This window comes from Juglans regia, chromosome 2, assembly GCF_001411555.2.
Source record: "Juglans regia cultivar Chandler chromosome 2, Walnut 2.0, whole genome shotgun sequence".
Lineage (NCBI taxonomy): Eukaryota > Viridiplantae > Streptophyta > Magnoliopsida > Fagales > Juglandaceae > Juglans > Juglans regia.
The window spans coordinates 36,582,260-36,608,343 of record NC_049902.1 but is presented as its reverse complement, the minus strand read 5'-3'; the positions used below and the strand labels follow the sequence as shown (position 1 = coordinate 36,608,343).

The following is a 26,084-nucleotide window of genomic DNA, read 5'->3' as shown; positions in this document are numbered from 1 at the left end:
TAAGGCTCCTCCTTAGGCACTCTTCTTCTCTTGGACAGCAACCCTGAGTAAGATCTTGACTATTGATAATCTATGTAAACGCCGGATAATTATCTCAGATCGGTGTTGTATGTGCAAGAAAACTGGAGAGACAGTGGATCATTTCCTACTACATTATGAGATAGCGAGAGCTGTGTGGAGCGAAGTGTTCAGTCGAATAGGGCTAAACTGGGTGATGCCTGCCACAATGGTTGAGTTATTAGCCAGTTGAGTGATGCTGGGTGGTGCTCCACAAATCAAAATTGTGTGAAAGATGATCCCTACTTGCATTATGTGGTGCATATGGTGGGAGCGTAACGAGCAGACATTCGAAGACAAGAAGCGGACTTTAGAAGAGATTCGAGCTTTATTTTTTCGCACCTTATTCCTCTGGACTATAACTGAAGATTTTAATGGCCTAAATGTACATGATTTTCTTTATTCTATAGTGACCTAGATTGGTATTATCTCTCGTATATTTTCGTGTGTACTTGGACTATACCTATCCTTATTAATACTAAAGAAAATTCTCAGCTTTCTGATAGAAGTTGAACAGCAAGTTCATTGTAGAATTCCAACGAGAAACAAAAAGCATACTACTAGTTCCACTATTGGACCGTGTAACGGTCACAGGCACGCAACAAGATCCGAGTTAAAAAGGCAAGCCCAAGTAGAATACCTTGAAGAAATAGATATGTTCTAATTAGCGTTAGGGTCTGCTTGCCCCCCAATCTTGACTTTCCAGCTCCATGAATTGCCATAACTCATAACACTTTGTTCCAAAGTAATGAACTGTTTTTCTAACTGTCAGTCAAGGTCTATGAGAGTAGAATTCAGTCAATAAGTGCAAAGAACCCCCTCTTGGCTTGCTCGTAAGATAAATGTAAAGAATCACTTTTGTAGGCAAATTTTCATACATAAGAATTATAAATTGCATACGACTTCCTAATTTGGACCTACATGTCAGTTACTAGCAGATGGCTTTCATATTTGCTTGGCGGCAATGTACTCGTGTAAATTTACACATTCTTGAGAACAAGTACTCCCATTGATTATGAATTCATCACAAGAAGAAGGCAAGCTCGGGTTTTGGGGTAAAAGAAAACAGACTTTCACCAAAAAATTCAAACAAAGACCCCAACATATGTCCTGCATCCATGTCCTCCTTCCAAGCCTGAGAAAGAACGGTAGAAACTTTTACCGCCCTACCACCAATCTCCCCCCTTCCAGAAATGTTTTCAGCTGGTAACTGCCGAGACATTGATGACAAACCAGTGCTGGAACCTCCTACAGCAGTGGAATACCCAACTGTTGTCCCTTGCATGGAGTTCATTGGTACCACACCCATTGTGCTCTCAGTTGCTATTTTCTTGAGTGGTTGTTGCTGCATTAAGTTGTCCGTGCTGGCCTTGCGTTTATCTAGGTTAACAAGGATGCAGAGTGGATAATGAAGATTAGGAAATAGGTGGCAGAACATTGTTGTAAGAATCATATGACACAGTGGTTACATGTCAATGAAAATTCCAAACAAAACAAAAGGCTTCTAATCAATCTATAAGTCACTATTATCCTCGCCCAAATGAATTTCATCTCTAAAGGTTCAAGTAACACACACACACACACAACAGAGACACTGTAAGAAGTTCCATTCATAAGAAATTTTCTATTTATTCCACGTTACCTTTCAAAACAACATAGATAACACCCTTTTTTCCTCTTAATCATTTACTGGGAGGAATATCAAAACTAATTCCTACAGACTTCTACCGGCCATTAAACATTCTTCCAAGCACACCACGAGACTTGAACTTATGACATTTAGGTTGTTTAAGCACCGTTTTCATATAAGCACACACAAGATATGCCTACATCCACACACATTTGCCAAGATCCCCTCACAATGATATTTAGAACCAACCATTAAATCCACGTTTACTTGTTGCATGTTGTATTGCATAAATTCTCCCATCACCCCCAAACCACTGTCAACATCCCATCCCATTCCCCCCCCCCCCCCCCCCCCAAAAAAAAAAAAAAAGTAACTACTTTCTCGGGAGGGGGGGAGTTTGAGATCTCAAGTTCAAGTCCCCTGGAGTGTGAGTTGTTTAGAACAATCAACCATAAACCAGTACACTTCCCTTTAAAGTCAATCTTATAAGTTTCTTTGCATTCTACCCTAACAGTCAGCCTTATGGCATCCAAAAAGTTTTGAACTTACTAGATAGGGTCCATAGGGATGTTCTGCACTAAACATACAAATATGCATGAAATATGTATGGATTGCATACTTATTTATGCCAGCTTGACAAGATAAGTCATACTTCGCATTGTAGTCACAACTTTTCCATTGATCTTCCAGACTGCACGAGTTGGTGGTGAAAGCAGAGTGCGAAACATCTTGAGCCGATCGTACATGCATTGGCCAGCTGCACACTAGAAGGTTGATGGCTTTATTAGGTCCATCAAGACAAACAGAAAATACACCACATTCAAGAAAAATAAAACGAAAAACAGTGTCATATTGCAATATGTATTCACCAGCAAGGCACCATAAACACGCCAAGCTTCGCGCCTCTTCATCTCATTCTTTTGCTTCTCAAGCAGCATTTCTGGAACCAGAAGTTGCAAATATGGCTCAAGATTTGGTAATATAAGCATACGAACCTGTTCAGAGTTTAGAAGTATAAAAAATTGCTCAAAACCAACATAAACAGATGATGTTCAAAGCAAAGCATAAGAAATTAAGAAACATGCAAATATGACAGCAACTGCAACCAAATGTATAACATGCTGTTGGCAGTCCAATGCAGACAGACACCACAGGAAAAAGTTAAAACATAAAATAGTCAATGGTTGTTACAAAACTAACTTTCCCTTAGTTAAAGATTGATTTGAAAGAACCATACAATACTTCCAATCTCAAAAACTGCAACTTTATCCCACAATCCTCCTTTTGCCATAGAAAAGCATTGAGATATGAGGTTACCACGCTGGGTCCAAGGGCTGCTAGCCCTTGAATTGCACCAAAGTGTTGAGACAATGCTTTGGTTGGGTCCAAGAAAGCATGGAGCAGAGTCCTTGTGACACGTGGCTGAAGGTTGTGATAAACGTGCCCAAATCTGCAAAAGTTTAACTAATAAGGAATATAAAAATTATCTCAAATGAGAAGAAAAAATAAAGTGGATCAATATCTGCTAGTACTCTTTATCTCACCAAATAGAGCTTACATGTGAAACAAACTAAAACAGAAAGGCAAACTAAGTAGTCATTATAATTTCAGTACATGCACCTATAATTCTAAGTCCCATGGACAGAGAAGGCTAGGCTAGTTAAAAGGTACCCTTGCTTATATTCTATGCACACAAGCACAGGAATAAGGCACCATGGATATCATCTTTATGAGGAGAGAAAATTCTAAAGCAAAGTTCAACTAAAATGTTTTTTTTTTCTTTACTGGCACCAGGTGTCTAGGAACAATGTCCTTTCTAATCCCGGTGGTGCACAGACCCTCGGCAAGGAGTTTCTTGCAAGTGCACATAGGGTAATTCAAGGGGAAAATCTCCCATCCGACAGCCCCTAGAGATTGTTTGTACCCAAGGGGATTTGAACCTTAGACCTAGGGGGAGCATACCCCCAAGCCCAAGGCCTTTACCACTTGAGCCAACCCCTAAGTAACTACAACTAAGTTGTAGAAAATGATAGAAGTTTATTGTGCACTTGTGTAATTGTACTGAAAGACGTATCATTGAAGCAGAATGCTAATAATCTCGGTCATGTTAATTCCACATCAAGTTTTGTATTGTTAATATAAACAGCAAGAAAACTTTCACCTTTGGCATATTGAAGCAACCAGGTTTGCTGTAAAGTCCCTAAGCTCCCAATGATTGTCAGAAGATCTATTCCCTAATCTTTTCGCAACAAGGCATGTAATAACAGATGGCATCAATTGGTGTAGCTGAATAAAATAAAATTAGCACAATATTAGATAGACAATAAACAAACCCTAGAAATGAAATAAATCAGAATTAGGCACTTCTCACAAATGCCACCAGTGCCAAGCCTGGGGGTTAGCACCTACAAGCCCTAATAATGGGAAAATTTATCAAACAACAATCATTAACAAGTTCCTTGCCATACCATTTTTTACATCCCGTTGTGCATTCAAGAGCAAGGGTCTACATGTTTGGGAGTTTTTTTTAGTAAAACAGTTTTCACAAAGATCAACAAATCCAGATATCATCATCCAAATATACCCCTTTGGGGTTCCTATCTCTTTGTTAAACTTTTCTAGAGGTAAAACAACAGCTTTATATTAACATTTAAGATGTGACAGCCACTACTAAATCCTTCTGATAGTTATCTTGAGGACAGTTCAGCATCAAAGCTCAAAATGATTATACATGTGCATGAATTAATAATTGGCCCAAATAAAATGACTATTATACTTACATAAGGTTCTATATGAATGTGTGGATTTTGAAGAAGGCTTCGAACAACACGCATCAAAGCAAACAGGACAGAATAATTGTTCAAATTACGTGTAACCTGAGATGAATTGGAATATATGAGTTCAAAATGTGCAAAATTACAACCGAAAGTAAGCAAAGAATGGGCAGTAAAAAAAAGATTCAGCCTAGAGATCACCTCATCAGCAATGAAGTATGTGAAGTACGGGAGTAAAGGATGCAGTCCTGCATCTGTTGCCAAGCTCAACAATGCTTGTTTGAAGAGGACAGAGCCAGACTTATTCACAGTTAGTTCTGTGACTTTTTCAAAGTACAGCTATAGCAAAAGAATTTGGCACAAAATGTCACATGTTTGAAATACAGAAAGAAATGCATATATTAAGAGATAGGGAAGCTACCTGAAGCTCCCTTGATAGAACATGCTTAACAGGTAATTTAATGTCAATGGGAAGTCTATCTTCTGTGTACTCAGATTTTTTTCCATCAGAAGTTGCCGCAAGTGCTGCAAACAAACCATAATACAGGTCTAAAGCACCAACGATGGGCAAATCAAACTTTTAAACAAAAGAAGTTTGGATTAATTAAACAAGGCCATAAAGATTAGAGCTTGTAATGAATTTAAAAATTACAACAATTTGAAAGAGATCAAACTATGTGAGTCATGAAACAGAAAATTTGTCAGTAGAAAACCCTTTCCAGTCAGAAGTTACAAAATTGAACTAGCAGTCTAGCACTGCGTGTGATTACCAGGTTTAATATGAAAGAAAATGAGACGCTCATTCATTGCTTTTGTGTAATGACTAGGAGATTCTAGGATTATACAATAACCAAGCAACGGATCCCTCATTTCATCACTTATATTGCACCTAAGTTTAGCTAGATACCTTCAACTGGAGCATTTTCTGGAATTGCAGGTTGAACACCTTCAATTGCCAGCCAGTGAGAGGTAACTGACGTATCAAGTGGTGCTTTTGGTAAAGGCGCCTCAATAACCTGTATAATTTAGGAAAAATAAGTGAACAATAGGAAGTAATTTACATAATTTAGTTATAACAGTACAGTCAATGTCATTTTTGAATACTTACATCTTTAAATTCCACATCCTTGTCATCAATATAGAATAAATCCTTGTGTCCAACAGCCCTTTTGAACCTCAGGGGATCTCCAGGTGTAAAGCCATATATTGGCTGCAGCAGGTAGAGAAGATGCAAGTAAAAAAAAATTGAAGCCAAAGAGAAAATTGCAGATAAACCTTTTCGAATTTAATCAAAGCATACCCCTTTTTTGGGAGGTCAATATGTATTATAGGTTCTCTTAGTACTTATAAAATATATATATATATATAGGTGGCAGCCAAAGTGTATACCCACAAGTTCACAATTTGTTTTATTAAATTTCATTAAAAAAAAGAAAAGCAAGGGGCACAACTCAAGTAAATGAGTTTTTTTTTATGTATTTACCGATCAAAAAAGTAAATGAGTTTTTTACAAGATAAATACCTTAAAACAGAAATTCACACGTAAAATTCGAATTACCCACATGTTCAATAGATCAATCAAATGTCAGCTATCACCTACGTGGTAGGCAGACATTTCTGGGCCACATCAACAACGTAGCCCAAAAAGCCTTGGCTCCAACTTGTGGCACCACAAATCAAACATTTAAAAAAAATATAAAATACAACAGAACAAGAAAGAGTAAATCATGTAGAAAGCACGTCTTTATATCTTTAAAAGAGTAAAAAGAAACAAGACGACAATCAAAACAATACGAGCAAAGAAAACCTCAACTTCATAATAATGCTCTAACTTACCTCCACATTTCTTAACTTAAGTGCACTATCCACATCATCAGCCGTCAGACTAGTCCGCTTTGAGTGGCGCATGCATTTAATCGCCTCCTGCATTTTCAGATGACGAAAGACCTATTTAGTTTCCTTCTCTCTCAAAACACTCCATTGTAACTTCTTTACCTTCATCATCATGTAAGCTACATCAACAATAAAATCTTCCCCAATATCTATGTTCTCTCAAAACTAAAACCATCCCATCTACTGTTCATCCCTATTTGACGATAGAATGTACTTCAGTTGCTCACTTTCATTCTTATCCATTTCTTCTACTAATCAATCGGGTGTTAGATATTGGTATTGGTATTGGTATGAAAGAATCCAATGTTTTAACACGGGTTTGTACAGCTCCAACTAATCCCAGAACCAGAGGGTGAACTAAACCTAGCTCTTGCAAATTCTGATTACTACAATGTCCAAGTAGTATCAACACGGTACATACTATAACTCTCACATATCTACTAATATATATACATATAATACCTGCATGATCTCTCGAACGCGGTACTCGACGTCGGGAGCGAGAGCGAGGGCAACATCGGGGGACAAATTGGTAATTCCAATGCTCTGTGCAACGACCTCAATTGCCTCCTTTGGGACAACGCTCATCTTTCCTTTCTTCTTTATTCTTCCCTATATAAACATATGCGTTCGTGTGTGTGTGGATATATTAAGATCAGAAATTATGAGCACGGGAATTTGAAAAGATTAGAACCTGAGAGCCGGAGAGTGAATTTTTGATCTTAGGGTTAACTGCAGAAACTGTATGAGATGTCCGGCGAAGAAGAAAAGACAGGGGTGTCACTAATATGAGGTTTACCGGGCCTACTTTACTGGGCATGGGAAATTAACGAGGGTGAGGCCCAAACTTCGGCCCAATGGCGTATTGGGCTATAGAACTTTTTTTTTTTTTTTTCTCTCTCTTTAAGGAAGCTTTCCCAAGCATGAATAAATACTAGTTTGGATAATAGAGAATGTTCCACTATTATTTATTATTTTTTATCTATTTTTTATAGAATATATAAAATCACCTCACTATTTAAACGCAACCTAAGAGAGTTGATGCAATCAGACTTGAGGGTTGGGAGTATAATAAATTAATTGAAATTGGAAATTTAAGAAATTTGAGAAATTTGAATCTACTTATTTCCTTTTTGGATATAAATAGATGTGAAAGAGTCTAATTTTAACAGTTGGCTAACATTATATCATTATCTATGAAAATTCATGAGATTAGATTTCAAGGCCAAAATATTTGGAAAAAGTTGAGCACTTCATTGGAAAGTGTCCAATGAAATGGCTTTTAGCTCGCTCTCTCTCTCTCTCTCTCTCTCTCTCTCTCTCTCTCTCTCTCTCTCTCTCTCTCTCTCTCTCTCTCTCTCTCTCCGCACTAAACTTGGGGACAACATAAAATATCTTTGGAAAATTATATGTAACCCTGAACTAGGCCTGTGCAAATAATCCGTAAACCTGATGGACCTGTTTAAAGTGGCCTGGCCTGGCCGGGCCCGAAACGAACCGAATTTTACGGGTAATTATTTGATCGGTTTGCAACCTGACTAGTTCATGGGTTTATATCTTGAAGTTGAACCCGTCTATATATAGAACCATTTCAGATCTCCAACCCTAGCTGCCTAAAGTAAAACGCAATATTAGCTCTTTGTCTTCATCATCCCGAAGCTTCTCTTCATTCAGTCATCTTCTCCATTCGTCCCAAAGGAAGGCAGCCACCTCTCTGTACACACCCGGCAACAAAGACTCGTCAACCCTCTCCACGATCACCACCAGATTCACAAGAATCAGAGTCCATATCTCCGCCTTCATCTCTTCGTCTCTTATGGTTTTACTTTGTTTCCTTTCACTGTTCCTATATCAAGTATGGCGTAGGCGCCATGAGAGACGAGGTACTAACACGTAAGGAAGACGAAGAGTGTCGCCAAGTGGTGGGCTATGAAGAGGAGGTCTCTGGGGTTGAAGACGATGAAATGGGGAAGGTCCATTAAGAAGTACATGATGTTGTAGTCAAGGAGTAAGTTATGGTGTACGGAGACGCAAAATTGGGATTTGAGTCGGCGAGTGTGGAATAGGTAGCCAAGAGAATAGCGGGTGTGCCGTGGACAAGGGAGATTAAGCAGCTGGAGGCTTCAGATCAGATCTTGGGGCTCCAGTACACAAAAACGACGAAGTAGGCAACGAGGTAGATGGTAAGGAACATGGAAAAGAATAGAGGGAGAAGAGGAAGGAGGCAAGCTTGAGTTTCCATGGAAATCCTTTGGGATGGAATTGTCAAATTGAAATGAAAGGAAAGGAAAAGAATTCCTAATAAATGAGCATCTAGTCGGCTGGAAGAAGAAGAAATCTTAGGAAGAAGGAGCATCTCGAATTGGGCTTGGACCCTGTTACGAGTTGATGAAGGCTAGCAAAGGGCAAGTGGGCGCTTCAAGTCATTTGGTCCACGGTGTAAGACCTGGTCGGGTCATACGAGTTCATGATCAGATCGGGTTGACATCTTGAGCGTCTGTTTCGGGTCGGGTCGGGTATAAACTCGACTGTTTCAGGTCAGGTTGCAGCCCTACCCTGAACAATATGAAAATACAAAACCTGCATAGGCAATTTAGTTGACCATAGCTTAAACGTATATTGTTAAGACTGGCAAACAGATAGAAGAAAATAAATATATATTTTACCATGTCGATTACAATTGCAATTTACAATTCCATTTCACAAACAAAGCACCAAAGGAAAACAATAAAGCCAAATATTTTGTTAGAATCATCATACGAACAATACAAGCCAATTATCACCAAAACATTACAGAGATGATGGCGGGGTTGGCCATTGTTGTTATTACAAATATTTGATCAGCAACCATATGACAGCAACCAGAACGGCGATCCCAATAACTGAAAAGAGCATGCACATGCAAGAGCAACTACCCTTGGTGTTATTCAAAATTGCCAAATGCTTCAGAACCACCTGTTTTGACAATAGCAGAGACCACAAAAGAAACATCCTTAAAAATTCAACCACATTAAAGAATTATATATATATATATATAGAGAGAGAGAGAGAGCATAAAAAAACTGTATCGAGTGATGACGATAAACCTCAGGTTATGACAAGAACCGTTACAGAAGTTATTTTGTTATATTTTGCATTCTGCAATCGCATCACTTTGCTAAACAAGAGTTTGTGGTGCTAGTTAATAAAAGTGGCAGCTGAGTGTATTACCCGTAGCCTGCTATCTGTAACATCCACATGTTGGTCCAAGTCATCCTGCAAAATGGAAGAGCAAGGAATAGTAATACTCACAGCAACACAGTTTGTATCACTAAGTAATTAATTTTAAATGGCACTAAAAGATGTAAAGGGGGAAAAAGAGAGAAGACAAGTAACAAAACGAATCAATAAGGCAGGATAAAAGACATACAATCAGCCTAGTGTGCAGGTCAAGCTCTTCATTGACTGCCAATGCAATATGTTTTGTACTTACAACAGTCTCCTCCAACTTTCCAAGACCCTCATCTTGCTCTGCTTCGAAAGCATATCACATAAAGGTCAATATTGCAGAAACATAAGCAATACCATCTAACAAAGAGAAACATTATCTCAATACTTGATTATCAACTTGCCTTTCATAATTTGTCATTGAAGCCCAACAAGGCCAGAGTTTTCCAAGCCAACTGTTATTCTCACGGCATCAGTTGGCTTCATTTTAGAACCAAGCAAGCTGTCCCTGTTTGCAAAGTTTGACATGTTCAATGTCGAAGCCACCTGGTTAACTTTTGATCTCAAATTTGCAAACATGTCCTTACGACGATTCATCTCCTTCTCCAATCTGTGTATCAACACGAGCAGACCAATAAACTTCAGAAACAAACAATTAGGAAGTTTATTTGGAATGCCAATTCAAGAAACCGATAAGCAAGTATTGCCAACTTGATCAAAGAGGAAGTATACTTTTCACTATGATGGTGAAGAACTGATGTACCAACAAGATACGGAATTTTCTTACTTAATAGCTAAATCAGCAACCTCAAGACTTTTGGGATTACACATCATGGAATTGAGATACTTAACATAAGCTTTAATTATCACAGATACACACTGCAAGCGATTGATAGAAAAAGGATATTACGAAAACTAATAAAAGATAACCCAGACATTTGAAGCAACCTCTTCCAATTCCTCATTATCCTTTTCTTTTCTAGTTTACAATCCAACCTGCATTAGACTTCATGGAAGAGCATGGCAACTGGCAGTTTAAGTCATGAACTTTCCCAACAGCACATAATATCGCACCTGGAATTTAAGAGGTGAGACTTCTATGGTACAGCACAAAAATATCAACCAGTTAGCATTTTCACTCACACTTGACTTCTTTTATTTCTTTCACATCCATATGATATCCGAGTAAGAAAAACAGCTGAAATTTGGAAGAATATCAACTCGCTATATTTGGCTATAGGTTTTCCAAAGCAAGAACATGAGATAAGTAAATCAAATCCTTCTTAATAACAATGCATAATATTTAAGGCCAAACAAAAAAAAAACCCATCAAAGCAATGAACTCCTCATCACCAGAGAATCCTATGAATCACCAACACACCATAACTATTAACACGGGCACCTTCCTCGTGGCAACATATGCAAAAGAATAGCACATTATTATATCAGAAAAATATTGTAAATATAGAAAATATGAGCATAAGAAAAAGGAAGGCATGCTTTGGTTAAATCTATTTTGTAGTGAAAGCCAGTTCTTTACTTAAAAGATCAATCGCAGCTAAAAGAAGAAAACTTACATTGGCAGCTTTCCAGGGAGCTTCAACAAAAGGGACTGTAAACTATCAAGTCTAGTCCTTAAAATTGTGATCTTCCTCCGTAAAGTAGATGCATAACGCTGAGCATCTGCTCCCAATGCAGGAAATGAACTTCGTTCAGAAATCATGCCATTGATATCATCAACAAGTTTTAATGCTTCATTATATTCCTTCATCCATGAGTCTGCAGACGAAGCCATTGGCCCTGAAAGATAAAAGATAACTTAATCGAGTAAAACTTACTCACACAAATACATGGTAAAAGAATTTCAGCAAACGATACCCACAAACACGCTACAAAACCTTCTTAACATTTAAGACTCATTTAAAATGACAAAATAGAATGCAAATGAATATATGTTTAGGCACTGACATGGAAAGTAGAAGGATAGTAGCATAATAAATGTTAGATTGGGTTAATAAAACTTTAACAAATCTTACAGAAGTGGTAAGCCTAAGACCCGTAAAGGCACAAAAACATTAGAGGCTAACATTGCCTATTTAGTTGTTTATAGCTAGTTATTAACTCGTCACCAACTAATAAGCAGTTTTTGCGAATGTAAGGCCACCTTCAGCCAGCAGCCACAAGGAACTTTTCAAGAAAATGCATATTCATTCCAATTCATAGCACCATTACCGGCACGAGTAAAAGTTAAAGTTCAAGACACGCATAAATGGCACTACTGTGTTGTGGCAGAATTAACGAATCCCACTGTTGGTAAACTATTATCACAAAAACTTAAGCAACCAAGAAACAAGTACACAATATATTATGCAACACCAGCTATGCCACCCGCTTGATAGTCCTGGAAGCAGACACCACTAACTTAGCTCCGGCAAAAATGCAAGGAAATTTGACAAAACAAAGCATGCCGTTTCATAAAACAGTCACAACCCTCTTGTTTGCCAAAAGAGGAGGTATCGATTGAACCAACCTTTATCCATTCCCGTTGGGCAATACACAATTACATGAATGGTATAGATGAATCCTCAACCAGTGTGTAAGAATATACATATTCATATCTATGCACGTTGAATACATGATATACATAAGTAAACCAAAAGGGAAAGAAAAAAAGATAAAATTTAAGTTAGTACAGGGGAAACGATTCAAGTAAAGATAATTGACAATTGTCGAGATTTTTTTTGTTTGTAAGTGTTGTCAATTATCGAAAGAATTATGGAAAACCACATATTAAACTCCAAATGCAGAAATCTCTGAAGCTAAGTTTTCCCTCGATAATCTAAAATTACTTGCTAGAAAACCAAAGCATGAGCAAACTCAGTATTAAACATGACAAGTTCATAATTCTCAATCGATAACATTGAAGAGCCAAACTCGGTCGAAGCCCTAAAGAGGTTGGAACAAAAATCACCCCGATATTATAGAGAGAAGAAGAAGAAGAAGAACGGCACGTTTAGGAGAACACAGTCATGAATGGGTAAGGCATATGAGAATTACACGATCTTGATGGGATGAGGTTGGGGATCGAATTGAATTGAAAGCGAATCAACGAACATAGAAATAACTGTATTGAGAAAACAAATTATAGGTAAGGAAGAAATGATTCCAAAAGATGTCACACTGGAATGGGAGGCGAGGCACGACACCACGAAACAACCTGGACCGGCAATGTTTGTCCGGCTCCGTCATCATTTACGTCAAGTGGGCAACATGTCTGATTATTATTATTATTATTATTTTGATTAATTTATTATCTCTCAAAGTAAATAAATATATTTATTTAGAATATATCGTATATATGTATAAGTGATACAGTAAATATATAGTTTATGAGTTAGAAAAATTCTAATAGTCATCAATATACCGTGCACTTAATTTTATTTTATTTTTTGATGCAAATTTTTTTTATTTGTTTCTCTTAGCATGTGTATAATATAAAAATGATGAATAATAAAATTATACAAGTTATTATATTCTTTAAAATATTTTTCAAATCAAATGATGTCGGGTGAGTTTGGATCACAAACTCATCTCGACTCATCTCAACTCATCATTACAACTTTTTTAAATCCCAATACAAAATATAATAAACAATTCAATTTTTTCAAATTCCAAAATAATAATAATATTAAAAAATAATATTTTAACAATATTTTATCATCTCAACTCAACTCACTTCAACATCCAAACACACCCGTCATATAAAAATTTGTGCTCTACAGTCTACACACCTGAAAATACAAATTTTTATAACTTATCTAAAATTTAAAATTTATAAATTAAATTATATCATATAAATATTTTATTAAATATGTACTATACATCAACTTATAATAGAATTTTTTATTATTTATAATACATCAACCTACACTTTTCCCAAATTAATATATTACAACACGAAAAAGAAAAAGAAAGATTTGAAGCCAAAAGTATGGCTCCCACTCATTTTTCAAAAAAGAATATTGCTTGGTGATGATTTTTATATAGTTTGATAAACAGACTATAGAATTGTAATTAGAAACCACAATAAAGGATTGTGTGCAGCAATTTGTTTGTTTGGACATAACATAGCATAGGAATTGAAAACTATGACGAATCACCGGTGTTATTGGCGGTGGCGGCATGTGTAGGCCACGCGCCACATATGGAGTGAAGAGAACAGTTGGATTTGGAAGATCTGATGCCGCTAGTCCAGAAACTGTCATGCTTAGCGGCATAGAGCTTTTCGAGGTGCGGCGGTGCGTGAATCTCACGTGCAGTATGAGGCGTATGCGCCGCACATATGAGCGGACTTGTTCTGCCATCTTGATGAACGACACCTGGAGAAGCTACTGGAGGGGCACGTGTCAGCCCTATGCCACTAAAAAGCAGTAGATCAACAAAGTTGAACAGTGCTAACAGAAAAAAAAAAAAAAATAGAAAATCAATAAAAAATAGACAAAGTTAAATAGAAATAAACAAGGCCATGGTCAGCGAGGAGGGAAAGTAGGTGGAGCCAAAGCACCTATCCCTCTCCCGGTGAACGGAAACTTTTTCTGGATGGGACAATGGAGAATCTAGAGAGAGAATAAACAACGCGAGCTAGGTTTACTTGAGGGTATTTTACTAAACCAAATGTAGTTAAATTGGAATGATTCATTTAATTTTAAATTCATTGCAATCGATACCATTAAAAAACTGAAAAATCACGAGTAAAGAAAGTCTACAAAATTAGCCATCACTTGGTTTGACGGGTCTAATGAAATTCTCTTAAATTCATTTTGGATCCGAGGATGATTATGGAAAGAAAAATGATAAATACATAATATTTTTTAATTTTCATAATATATTTTATAATAAGAGGTATTATTGTAAAATATCATATAAAAATAATATTATTTTACAAAAATATCTTTATTTTACATTATGTATTATAAAAAATATTATAAAAACAAAAATAACAAAACAGGCGTTGATTAAGAAGATACGTGTGATAAAGCTTCCTATTTCTCTTCAATTTTACCGTTAGAGCATCCCCATCCGGATGCCTAAAATTTTCTCTAAATTTTAGCTAAAAAGTACACTCCCTATAATTTTATCCTAAATTTTACTCATTTTCATAAAACCTTCTACATCTCATTCCCTATCCTTTCTCTATTCTATTAAAATAATATTCTTCTATTCTTTCTTTATTATTTTTTTCTCTCACTTCCATTTCCATTTGTAACTACTAATTATTTTGTCTTATTCTCTTATTTTCAAATATCACATTTTATAAATATTTATACGATTTTTTTGACAGATACAGTATTATTTTTCAATTCAATATCGATATTAAAAATAATAATTTTTTTAAATATGTGCATTTTTCGTTTATTGATGATAAATATTTTGCAGAATAGTATAACGGTAACATTTTTAATTCGTTCTGATTAGTACACACGCTTTGTCATTTATCAAACGGTAACTTTTTTTGTCTCTTCTCCAACGGTAACTTTTTTTATCTTTTCTCTAACGGTAACTTTTTTTATCTTTTCTTCAACGTTAACATTTTGTGTCTTATATGTAACGGTAATTTTTTTATCTATAAATACGCATTTTGCTTGCATTCACATTCTCAAAAATCCAAGTCTCATCTCTAACTCTCTTCATTAAATGGCTCGTTCTTTCTTTCGCAAATTACTTACATACTTGTCATCTGATGATGAGCTAGATGCTGTTATTAATGCCGAGGCTGATGGAGAGTCATCGAGACATCATGGCAATCGCCAACGTCGTAAGTTTATTCGGCGTGATCATATTCAAGGGCATGAGTGCCTTTTTCGTGACTATTTCTCAGAAAATCCAGTATATCCCTCCAATCTATTTCGAAGGAGATTTCGGATGAGTCGTCCCTTATTTCTCCGTATCCTAAATGAGGTAGAGGCTTACGAGCCGTACTTCGTCCAGAGAAGAGATAATGCCGGAAGACTTGGTTTATCTTCTATGCAAAAGATAACCGCAACACTTAGAATGCTGGCCTATGGGGTTACTGGAGATTTTATGGATGAATACATACGTATTGGAGAAAGCACCGCAATGGAGAGTCTCAAAAAATTTTGCAAGACAATAGTAACTATTTTTTCAGATGAATATTTGCGGTCTCCAAATGCCAATGATATTGCTCGATTGCTTGTTGTTAGTGAACAACGGGGATTCCCAGGAATGCTAGGAAGCATTGATTGCATGCATTGGAAGTGGAAAAATTGTCCCGCTGCCTGGAAAGGTATGTACTCTGGCCACATCCGTGAACCAACTATTATTTTAGAAGCAGTTGCTTCATATGATCTTTGGATATGGCATGCATTTTTTGGTATGCCCGGTTCACATAACGATATTAATGTGCTAGAGAGATCTTTTATTTTCACGGAACTTGCTCAAGGGCGTGCTCCACTAGTCAATTACACAATTAATGGCAACGACTACACTATGGGGTACTACCTTGCCGATGGTATTTATCCTAAGTGGCCAACGTTTGTGAAGACAATTCCATCACCCCAAGGGAATAAGAAGAAAAACTTTGCCAGAGCACAAGAATCTGCAAGAAAAGATGTCGAGCGTGCCTTCGGAGTACTTCAACAACGATTTGCAATCGTTCGTGGACCTTCTCGATTATTCAAAGTCAATGACCTAACAAATATAATGAAAACATGTGTTATTCTACATAACATGATCATTGAGGACGAGCGTGATGATAGTCAGGGTCTGAACATGGAGTACGATCAACTTGATGATGATATTCCAGAATTGTCGCGCAATCCAACAAATGAGTTTATGAACTTCATTCAGCGCCATCATGAAATTAGGGATAGCTCGGCACATCATCATCTACAAGCAGATTTAATTGAACATCACTGGCAATTCCATTCCCAACAATAGAAGAGAAGGTTGTGTTGGAGTCTCTATTTTATCATTAGTAGCGACGGTGTATTTCAAGTTTCTAGAATTTTCATTCCAAAAAACATGTTTGGTTCAAGAAAATGCAGTTTAAGTTATTGTAATATTTTCATTATCTGTAATAGTTTAAGAATTTGTAATGTCGAGTTGTAATCAAGAAATATCGTTCCATGGATGATTTAAATTTGACGATCACGTTTTCTATCTTCTTAATAAAACTTTGCAAACGTACAAATTATATAATACAATAAACGCAGAAAAGTGCCATAAACGAGTGGTTCATAATATACATCACATTTATGTGCTGAATAAATGTTTAGTTACAAAAAAAAAGCCTTAATCTGAGGATGCAGTGCGTCGCGCCAATATCTCTCTTTGAAGTTGCTGGAAATATACTTGCTGAACTTCATTTAACGTACTCACATCGAGCAACATTATGCGCTCCTCTCTCTCCAACCGGGCGATTTCCAGTTTCTCCGCCTCCAACCTCAATCTCTCATCCTCTTGTCTAGTTTTATTTTCCTCCATTTCTCGTTCATATGCCATCTTCTCCGCCTTGAGTCGGAAAAATTATTTCTCCTAAGCACGTGACTCCTCTAGGAGAGTATACCTTTTCTTGCTGAGCTCCACAAGCTCTTCTGAGGCTCTGCCTTGGGCCTTACGTTTTCCTTTCTCAGCTTTTCTTCCTATTGGCCTATCCAAATCGATGACATCATTAGTTTCCATATTCTCGCCCTCTGTACCACCCACTGAATCAATGGGTGAATTAGTTGCCATGGATGATGTACGCGAATATGTAGGGGACATCGTCGACCTTCGCTTTGTCCCGTCCTTTGTGCAACGCTGATTCCATTTCGGCTGGTCTTTCAATAGCTGCCAACAATGCTCGAACTGAAAGGTTGTTTTCTCAAGCGATTGGTACATGACCTTCGCTTTGTCAAACTTCCAATTCAAAATGAAAATCAAATAATTAACCAACCCAAAATGCAGATAAAGGGAACATAATGAATATAAATAATAATTAAGTGGATGCTTATACCTTGTCTTGCTCAGTCATGCCACTTTGATTCAGCCCTTCAACTTGGGCGAGTTTAGCACAAAATTTGTTCGTCGCCTTTTGAATGGCAGACCACCGATGTATTAAGGACCCAACACTTCGCTCATTTGTACTTTCTTTATAATCATTGAAGTATTGACTAACTTTTTCCCAAAGTTGGGCATGTTTTTGGTCCGTTCCTTGGATGGCATCAATGCTACTATTCAGCCATGCGGAGACAAGTAACTTGTCTTCCTCGGGGGTGAAGTTTGCACCCCTGGCTGATTTTCTTTGAAAGGGGGGAGGATCTACTTGGGGCGGGAGTGGAGAGTCATCCAAAGTCACTGGATATTGTTCACCTTGACCAACATAAATGTGGTCAAGTTCAGGCTCCTGAGTCAGGAGGCTAGTGAAGAACATATTTCCATGCTCTCCTGAGTCCATCTCTAAAAATTTGTAAACATAAAACATGTAATACACATGTTAGAAAATTAAGAACTAAATTTGCAAGTAATTTTTGTAGCCGGCTCAGGAATCCTATGGCAACGTATGACGACACACTTGGCACATATACTTGCATGGTTGCAACAACCGGTTGCCACTATTTATCGGCCATCCGGGTTACCATGCCATGGAGGTGTGTGCCAAAGTGTTTTATCACCATGTTCGGATTGTCTCATCATCACAGCCGAAGGGTTAAGACAACTCAGATCCAATAAAAAATTTAGTTTGAAAACGTAAAAATAAGAGCATTCCCATCCATTTCCCTAAACACTCGCGTGTTTTAAATGTGGCTCAGAATGGGTTACAAAATTTACATCATGTGTGAAAGATGAGCCCAACATCAAATGGCTGCAAAACCTTACCCAAACCCCACGTGCCTTTTGTAAAAACAATTACAAACTGCAGTATGATCATTCGGGTAAGGATTACCCCGCCATCTCAATGGGGCCCATTAACACTTATGAATTATCTTACTAAACCCCATCATCATAGCCTAACAGTCGACATGCAGCCCCCTCCCTCCCTCCCCCGCAAGTAATAATTATTCATCAGTACTAAACACTGCAAAGGTCCCAATAGCACAGACAGATTCACAGCCAGGGGTTAGAGAAGGAAATTCCAATACTAAACAGCATGCAAAGTGCATAAGAACATAAAAACAGATTTTATCTTTGTCAAACCAACAGAGTTTAGTCCATGGGAACAATAATTAATGAGATAACAGTAGCTCAAACCAGCAAACACATGCCACAAACTCAGATTAAATAACTGGTATGAGGTAGGATTAAAAATTGAAGAGAGTATAAGCTAACAGAAAATTAGGGAGTATAGGATTAAATAACAGAAAATTAAAGAGAGTATAGGATTAAATAACAGAAAATTGAAGAGAGTATAGGATTAAATAACAGAAAATTAAAGAGAGTATAAGATTAAATAACAGAAAATTGAAGAAAGTGTAGGAACAGAAAATTGAAGAGAGTATAGGATTAAATAACAGAAAATTGAAGAGAGTACTTCATTTAAATAACAGAAAATTGAAGAGAGTATATGATTAAATAACAGAAAATTGAAGAGAGTATATGATTAAAAATTTGTATGAAAAATTGATGCACAAAGCACAATCAATAATCAGTTAATGTCATTAAAAATGGCTTTGTATGTGTGGTGATCAGAGGAGGACATATATCATTCGGGTGGCTTTGTATGGACATAAACCATTAAAGTTTAATAATACACAACATGTTTGTCTCCATTATATGGATTATGGGGGGCAAAAACAGCACAAACCAAAGGTATATAGCCATATGTACCCAAACATATATGGTCATTGACAAAATACAAATTATATAACAAGAAATATTCATTATAGTCATGTTGAATGATACAAGAAATGTATCATGTTGAATTATAAATTCCTAAACACATACAAGTAATATTTTTCATAGAGAGTCATTTAACAAAAATACTACAAACCAACAAGGGAGCTCAAAGCTGGTAATGACAAAATGACAGTAATAGTGCTATAAAAAATAACACCATTTGGTCTCATTGGACAACATAACCAACTGGATTATGGTAAATGATTCAAAGGGAAAAAGAGTCGGGCCATACAAAAATGGGGAGTTTTCATACGCACTCAGCTTCAGGAATTAATGGCCAAATGATGCACAACACTCCACACAAGCTCCACAAAGCAGAGCAATGTCTGAGATTTATCCATTAAGAACAATAAAGTAACTGTGCCGTGAATGATAGATGATAAAAATTGTTCATTCAAACCGCAGAGCACCTAATAAAATGCAGTGTTTGTATATAGCAGCAAGTCGATTGATAAAATAGCACTAAGAAGTCGATAAATCCAGGAACAAAATCCAACCATGGCAGATACATGCATTCTAAATCCAGTGAATATGGATCACAGATCCATGAATATTCATGCCCTAGAGTAGTAATTGAAATCTAGGGTTCTCGGATTTCAAGTGGCAAAACTGACAAATACAATAGATCATAACAATAAAACTCGAAAATATATCAGATTCACCATGGAAAGAGGCTCAGTTTGTTCAATCTCTGCGAGAGAGGACAGAGTCCATCCATGGAGAGAAGAAGAGGGCGCGAGTTTCACAGAGAAGAGAAAACTTACATTCCTGTAGAGTCGATGAAGAGAAGACACCGTAGATGGTGGCAGACGGGGCGAGAGAGGGCCTCCTTCACGAACGAGGGCGATCGAGAGGGAAGAGAGGAACACGCGGGACGGAAGGGCAACAGATTTGGGGTTCGGGCGTTTTGGGGATGTACAGTGGTTCCCCAAATATGGGGAACGACTGTAGATCCCCGAAAAGTAATCCCTAATTTAGGGAATGAGATGGGAGGCGCCAAACTCGTAAACCCTAAATTTTATCTCTAAATTTTAGAGATAACAGTGTTTTAGGCATCCGGATGGGATGCTCTTACAAGTTAACAACGTCGGTAGAGCTGAATCCAAAATTTACCAGTTCCCCCGTTGGTGGAATTTGGAGCTGTTACAAAAGCTTCCTAGGATGCGAATATTACACGAGGATGCTTGCCTTTGCAGTTTGCGGCTTTGCCAAGTTGAAGACGACACGCGCCCGGGAAGACCCCTCCGATTGTAACGATGATGCTTCAGAACGCTACGTGGAGACGCGTGGGTCTTGTTGTTAGCCGCCAAGATAATCTTTTACAAAGCCCGGAGCAACTATTTGCGGACTTTAATGAAGAAAATTCCAAAACTTCAACTAGCTAGTTAGCTGACTTCTTCTCCACGACCTCCAATGATGTCGACCTGTTGTTTTCAGGGTTTGTCACAAGCAGATCGGGAAAACTCGCTGTTGTGATGACTTTCATCCAAAAACTCGGCAAGCATGATGTTCTTTGTTATCTATGACCAACGTCTCTTCCGAGTTTACTCAGTTTGTAATTCTGTCCTATAGTTTGAATATTTATCTATCTCATATGGGTCTCTCCTCAAAATTAATGGCACCGACTACTCTGTTCATTGTTTTATCACTTTCGCTCTCGCTTACAATCACCCATATTCAATCCAATGAGGAAGGCTTCATTTCTGTGCAAATATTCGAGAAGGGTCTTGATTTTGCGAAGGATTTGCTAATAGACAAGGCTGTTTCCTCTATTATTCCACTTCAACTGCCTGATATTGAAAAGACTGTGAAAATCCGACTTATTGGCAAAGTCCATATTTTGCTTTCAAATATTACAATTAATCAGGTCGATATTGCTTCTTCATACGTCAGTACCGGAGAGAGTGGTATTGTCTTAGTTGCTTCAGGTGCCACTGCAAATTTGAGCATGAGGTGGATGTATTCTTACACTACTTGGTTGATTCCAATTGCAATTACGGATAAAGGGGATGCATCTGTTCAGGTATATAATCAGGTCTCTTTTGCTTTGTTGCTCTCATTACTGTAAACAAAAATAGATTTATAGCTGAATCATGGTTACCAAGAAACTTCCTATTTACTATTGCTTCTGTGAAAGCCAAGGTCAGCGCGAAGGCTCAAGACTTAGCCGGGCGTTGGCGAAACTCTGAAGTCGCGCCGCCGAAACGCTATGAGCTACAATGTTGAGCCAAAGGGGCCAACCGCCCTTATCTCAAGCGTAGCTTTAGATACTCTGGAAAAAAACAAACATAGGCAAACCCAAATGTGTGGGGGCACTAGAAAGGTGCTTACTGCGCTTCGAGTTCCAGCAAAAAATAGTCTGTTTCCCCCGAATGAAATCATAAACTCGTCTAGGATTTCTGTTAGGTTACAAAAAATATATGCAAGACTATGGTCCCATGATCAAGATCCTGGATATCTTATTGTGACGATGTGAAAAAAAATTATCTCGATTCACAACATAATCAAAATTATGTTATATAACAGAAATCCTAAACAAAAGCATCTTTAGCAATCATAGAATTAGGTGGATGGGCTAAATAAAACGAAATAAAATTCATAATGTCCTACGAGGACATGATTTCATGATTTCAAGTATAAAAGAAAATGACCAGATATGTAATGGTGAACAATTGAAACAAATATGTTCACTGGCCCACATTCATAAGAGTGCACTATTTTTAGCAAAAGTGTCAAGAGATTTTTTGTGTTGAATTTACTTTCTCATCAAGCAGTTTTACCTCTGTGAAGGTTGAAGGTATGGTGGTGGGGTTAACTGCAACCCTTGAGAACCAAGAAGGAAAGCTTAAGCTCCATTTGCTGGAATGTGGCTGTCATGTGAAAGATATCTCAATAAAGTTGGATGGTGGTGCATCTTGGCTTTATCAAGGGTATGGAATCATTTGATATAATTGCAGTCCGCTGATAAACATTTAATTTCCTCTATATTCTAGTTGAGAAGGAGTTAGTTTTAGCTGTGGTTTGTGACTTGCGTTGAAATCTACTAACTGTATAGAGTTAGCAGGATTTACACCTCATTGGAAAACAAATTTTTTTGTGTCCAAACTGAGGGGAAATGGTTTCCCTTAACTTGTTTAGGAATTGAGTTTGCATAATGCATACCTATAACACAGTTGTTTGCTACCATTCATCTAAAAATGTCTTCTTTGACTAAAAAAGCCAAAAGGAATATTCAAAAGAGTTTCAATGGTCTTTACTTCAATCCCTGATTGGATCCAAGAAGGAACAAAAAAATCATTTGGATACTAGCAACTTATCAACATTCATGCAATTCCCAAGCTTGTTCCATATGTAACTGTAGACTTGCTAAATTAACAACCTTTTTTTTTAGCTTAAAATCTCTGCTAAATTAGTTTCATAGTGTTATGTGCATTTATCATTAGTTGAACTTAACGAAGAGCTTACTTTTTATGTTTTAAGGAAGCTCAAGGTCTATATGTCATAGAAGTAGGAATGTTTCCCACTTTAATCACGGTAACTTTTAAAGACATCAGTCGGTAACTTTTAAAGATATCAGTTGGTCGATATTATGTATCTTTTTTGTTGTTCAGGGCATATAAGTCCTCTACTTTCATGGTCCTTATGCATTTTTCCAATTGACGGACAAACCATTTATGCACTTAAGTCCCCTATTTTTATCCCAGGGTAGTGGATGCATTTGAAGCGAAAATAGCATCTGCAGTTGAAAGTTCTGTTTCCAATAAAATCAGAGAAGGGATAATAAAGCTCGACTCCTTATTGCAATCATTTCCAGAACATATCCCAGTATATAGCATTGCTGTTTTGAACGTTACTTTTGTGGACAGCCCCGTGCTGAGTAATTCTTCCATTGAATTTGACATTAATGGTGAAGTCACATCAAAGGATGCAGTTTTAGTTTCAAACCATAACCATAAAGGTTGGAAGGATTCTTTTTCCTGCAGCAGTCTAGCCAAGATGGTCCAGATCTCTTTACAAGATGATGTTTTTAATTCTGCATCATTGGTTTACTTTGATGTAAGTTATTTCATTGTCAACTCTTTGCTTTCCACATTTTTCTTCAAGTACAGTTAAAAATAACATGCTTTAAGCCATGCGTTGCATTTTCTACGTTGTCGAATTGGACAATGTCAAAGTGGGACATTGTAACAGTGGCTTTGCTTGATGCTTGATTGAAACTGAGTAAGGGCTCAGGGCCTGAACTGTTGCTTGAGCTGTTCCAATCCTGAGCCCCAATTCACCTTGGGCACGCCTTAGTTACACCTTTATATTTTATTTAGCTGGGCACCAGAACTAATGCTCCTTTTTGTGGTCAGGAAGATTATATGCACTGGCTTGTTGACAAAGTACCAGATCAGTCCCTGTTGAACACCACCGGATGGAGATACATTGCCCCTCAGTTGTACAAGCAGTACCCAAATGATGACATGAATCTTAATATATCTGTATCTTCTCCACCAATCATAAAAGTTGCAAAGGATGACGTTGATGCCGTTATTAACTTAGATATGATAATTTATGTCATGGATGCTGGTCAAGTTATCCCCGTCGCTTGCATCTCATTGGTAAACTTAATTGGAAATTATGTATCTAGGAGTTTTAGTTTTTATTTGCCACGCCGTTACCCATTTCTTTCCTCTTCCTCTTTTTCTTCTTCACTCTTATATCTAAGTCTTTATCTATATGACAAGTTCATGCCATCCTATTTTAATTTTTCACATGCCATTGTAAAATATAATGAATGAAGCTTGGTATGACTGTCAGTTCTTTTTTTTAATCACCATATTAAGTATATGCAAAAACATCATTTCATTATACTAGGCAAAAGTAGAAAGTTGGAAAGATTCAAAGATCACTGTGCTCGTCATGAGAATCAGTATAGGTGCTATTTGTTGGTGCAGGAGATAAGTACCTCCGGCTCTGCAGAAATCTTGGGGAATAATCTAGCTGGTAGTATCAGATTGAAAGATTTCACCACATATTTGAAATGGAGTGAGATTGGTGACCTGCAAATACATCTTCTTCAGGTTAGTGTCTTCTTGGACAGTGTCCGTCTCCGGCAATTATTGGTGTTGGAGAATTTAATGGAACTGAAATGTGACCAAAAATTTTGTCAATGATTTTCTGAAATACTTAATAGGATTTTATATGGTCCTCTTATCATGAGATTCAGCCATACCTTCCCATGGTGGCATAGAAACTTGGACTAGTTATATCAAGCAATCGTACATGCTGAGAAGTTATGGAACATGGTGGCTTGGGGGTCTAACCCAACAAATCTCTGTTTGGATACTAATTTCAACTGATCTGTGAATAGTAGTGAAATAGTAATGAAATAGTAGTGAATAGTTTGTGAATAGTAGTGAAGTAATATAAGAATATTTGAGAACAATTTAGTTTCCAAACAGTTTAGTTCTGGATCTTCCTAGTCTTAGTTGCTGATTCACTAATAAGATATTTTTTGGATTGTGCTTTGTGGAACTTTGACTTGTTCTCTTTTCATTAACTTCATTGTGGTCTAATAAAAGCATTTAACAATAGGTGCAGTTTTTTTTCTTGTTTATTGTACCCTCTAACCAGAATAGAGGGACATTACTTTCTCTAATCGCTATATATCTCATGAATTGTTGATCTTTTCAGCCTGTAATGTCAACTCTCATCGAAACCGTATTGTTGCCGTATGTGAACTTACACCTGAGGCGAGGAATTCCTCTGCCTCTCCCTCATGGTTTTACACTTGAGAATGCTGAAATTGTCTGCACATGTTCAAGGGTTATAGTTTGCAGCGATCTGGCCTTACCAGGACAGTACCATCTCAGCAGCAGCCACTTTGCTACAACCAAGCATTCTAATGTTACGTGAACAGGGTAGACACTGATATATTGTTAGTGTATTTTCTTTTAACGAGCTTGTTAGTGTAATGTTTGCTCAAGATTTGTATGTTTGATGGTTTTCTCAATCATATAGCATAAAAGATAGCTTGTACAAAATTTGTAACATCTAGTGGCTGAGGCACCAGAAAGTTGGAACGGGAAATATACTTCTTCGACAAAATTGCAGAAACGACACACAAATTGGAAAAGCCTTTTTATGGTGCACTTGGATGGATGGATGGATCTGGGGAGGAGGATTTGGAATCCCTTATTTTGATCATATATTAAATTCTGGATTTGAATTTGTACCTAATTCAAACAAGCTTTTAAGCCTTTCAAAGTTTTAGATTTGAACTCTACATCCAAATTCAAATTTTTAATCTAAATTTTTGAGTTCTTTTACGTATAGTCACTTTTGTTGCGTATTTTTTGCACACTCTATTAATATGATTGATCAAAGCAGTTATTAAAAAAAAGTGACGCAATCAATTATATTAATAGAGTACGTAAAAATGACTGCACATAATGTTATATGTTATGGTACGGACAGGAAGAGCACAAATCAACTGGATGGGCTTTCAACTCAACCATTTTTTTATCTATTTCATATATAAGATTCAATTGGGCTACAAATATTTGTTGTGGAATTTTGGGCCTTGGACACCAATATAATTACTGTTCTCTCAGCATCGGCCCACTACTAAATAAAGGGTGCCC

At 37.2% G+C, this 26,084-nt stretch overlaps 4 protein-coding genes and 1 pseudogene across 4 annotated transcripts; 2 read left to right on the top strand and 3 right to left on the bottom strand.

Moving 5' to 3' along the window:
* Positions 1-859: 859 nt before the first annotated feature.
* On the bottom strand, positions 860-7,136 carry LOC108984682 (transcription initiation factor TFIID subunit 6-like). Its single transcript, XM_035687079.1, has 12 exons — positions 6,817-7,136; positions 6,298-6,384; positions 5,570-5,671; positions 5,369-5,477; positions 4,883-4,986; positions 4,663-4,800; positions 4,468-4,563; positions 3,849-3,973; positions 3,005-3,137; positions 2,557-2,682; positions 2,340-2,451; positions 860-1,437 (listed from the first exon to the last, which is right to left on the bottom strand). Exons 1-12 carry the CDS (start codon positions 6,940-6,942, stop codon positions 1,082-1,084), a joined length of 1,614 nt encoding a protein of 537 aa, XP_035542972.1. The 5' UTR covers positions 6,943-7,136; the 3' UTR covers positions 860-1,081.
* A 2,044-nt stretch (positions 7,137-9,180) lies between these two features.
* LOC108984704 lies at positions 9,181-11,356 on the bottom strand (annotated as a pseudogene).
* A 4,712-nt stretch (positions 11,357-16,068) lies between these two features.
* LOC108983236 lies at positions 16,069-16,518 on the top strand. Its single transcript, XM_018954811.2, has one exon. The coding sequence runs from the start codon at positions 16,069-16,071 to the stop codon at positions 16,516-16,518; it is 450 nt and encodes a 149-aa protein (XP_018810356.1).
* A 367-nt stretch (positions 16,519-16,885) lies between these two features.
* On the bottom strand, positions 16,886-17,737 carry LOC118346119. The gene is made up of 2 exons (XM_035687137.1): positions 17,576-17,737; positions 16,886-17,478 (listed from the first exon to the last, which is right to left on the bottom strand). The coding sequence occupies exons 1-2, from the start codon at positions 17,591-17,593 to the stop codon at positions 17,116-17,118; spliced, it is 381 nt and encodes a 126-aa protein (XP_035543030.1). The 5' UTR covers positions 17,594-17,737; the 3' UTR covers positions 16,886-17,115.
* Positions 17,738-20,540: 2,803 nt separating this feature from the next.
* Positions 20,541-25,771, top strand: LOC108984671 (putative BPI/LBP family protein At1g04970). The gene is made up of 6 exons (XM_018956711.2): positions 20,541-21,478; positions 22,246-22,385; positions 23,160-23,511; positions 23,811-24,059; positions 24,396-24,521; positions 25,135-25,771. Exons 1-6 carry the CDS (start codon positions 20,978-20,980, stop codon positions 25,354-25,356), a joined length of 1,590 nt encoding a protein of 529 aa, XP_018812256.1. The 5' UTR covers positions 20,541-20,977; the 3' UTR covers positions 25,357-25,771.
* Positions 25,772-26,084: the final 313 nt, after the last annotated feature.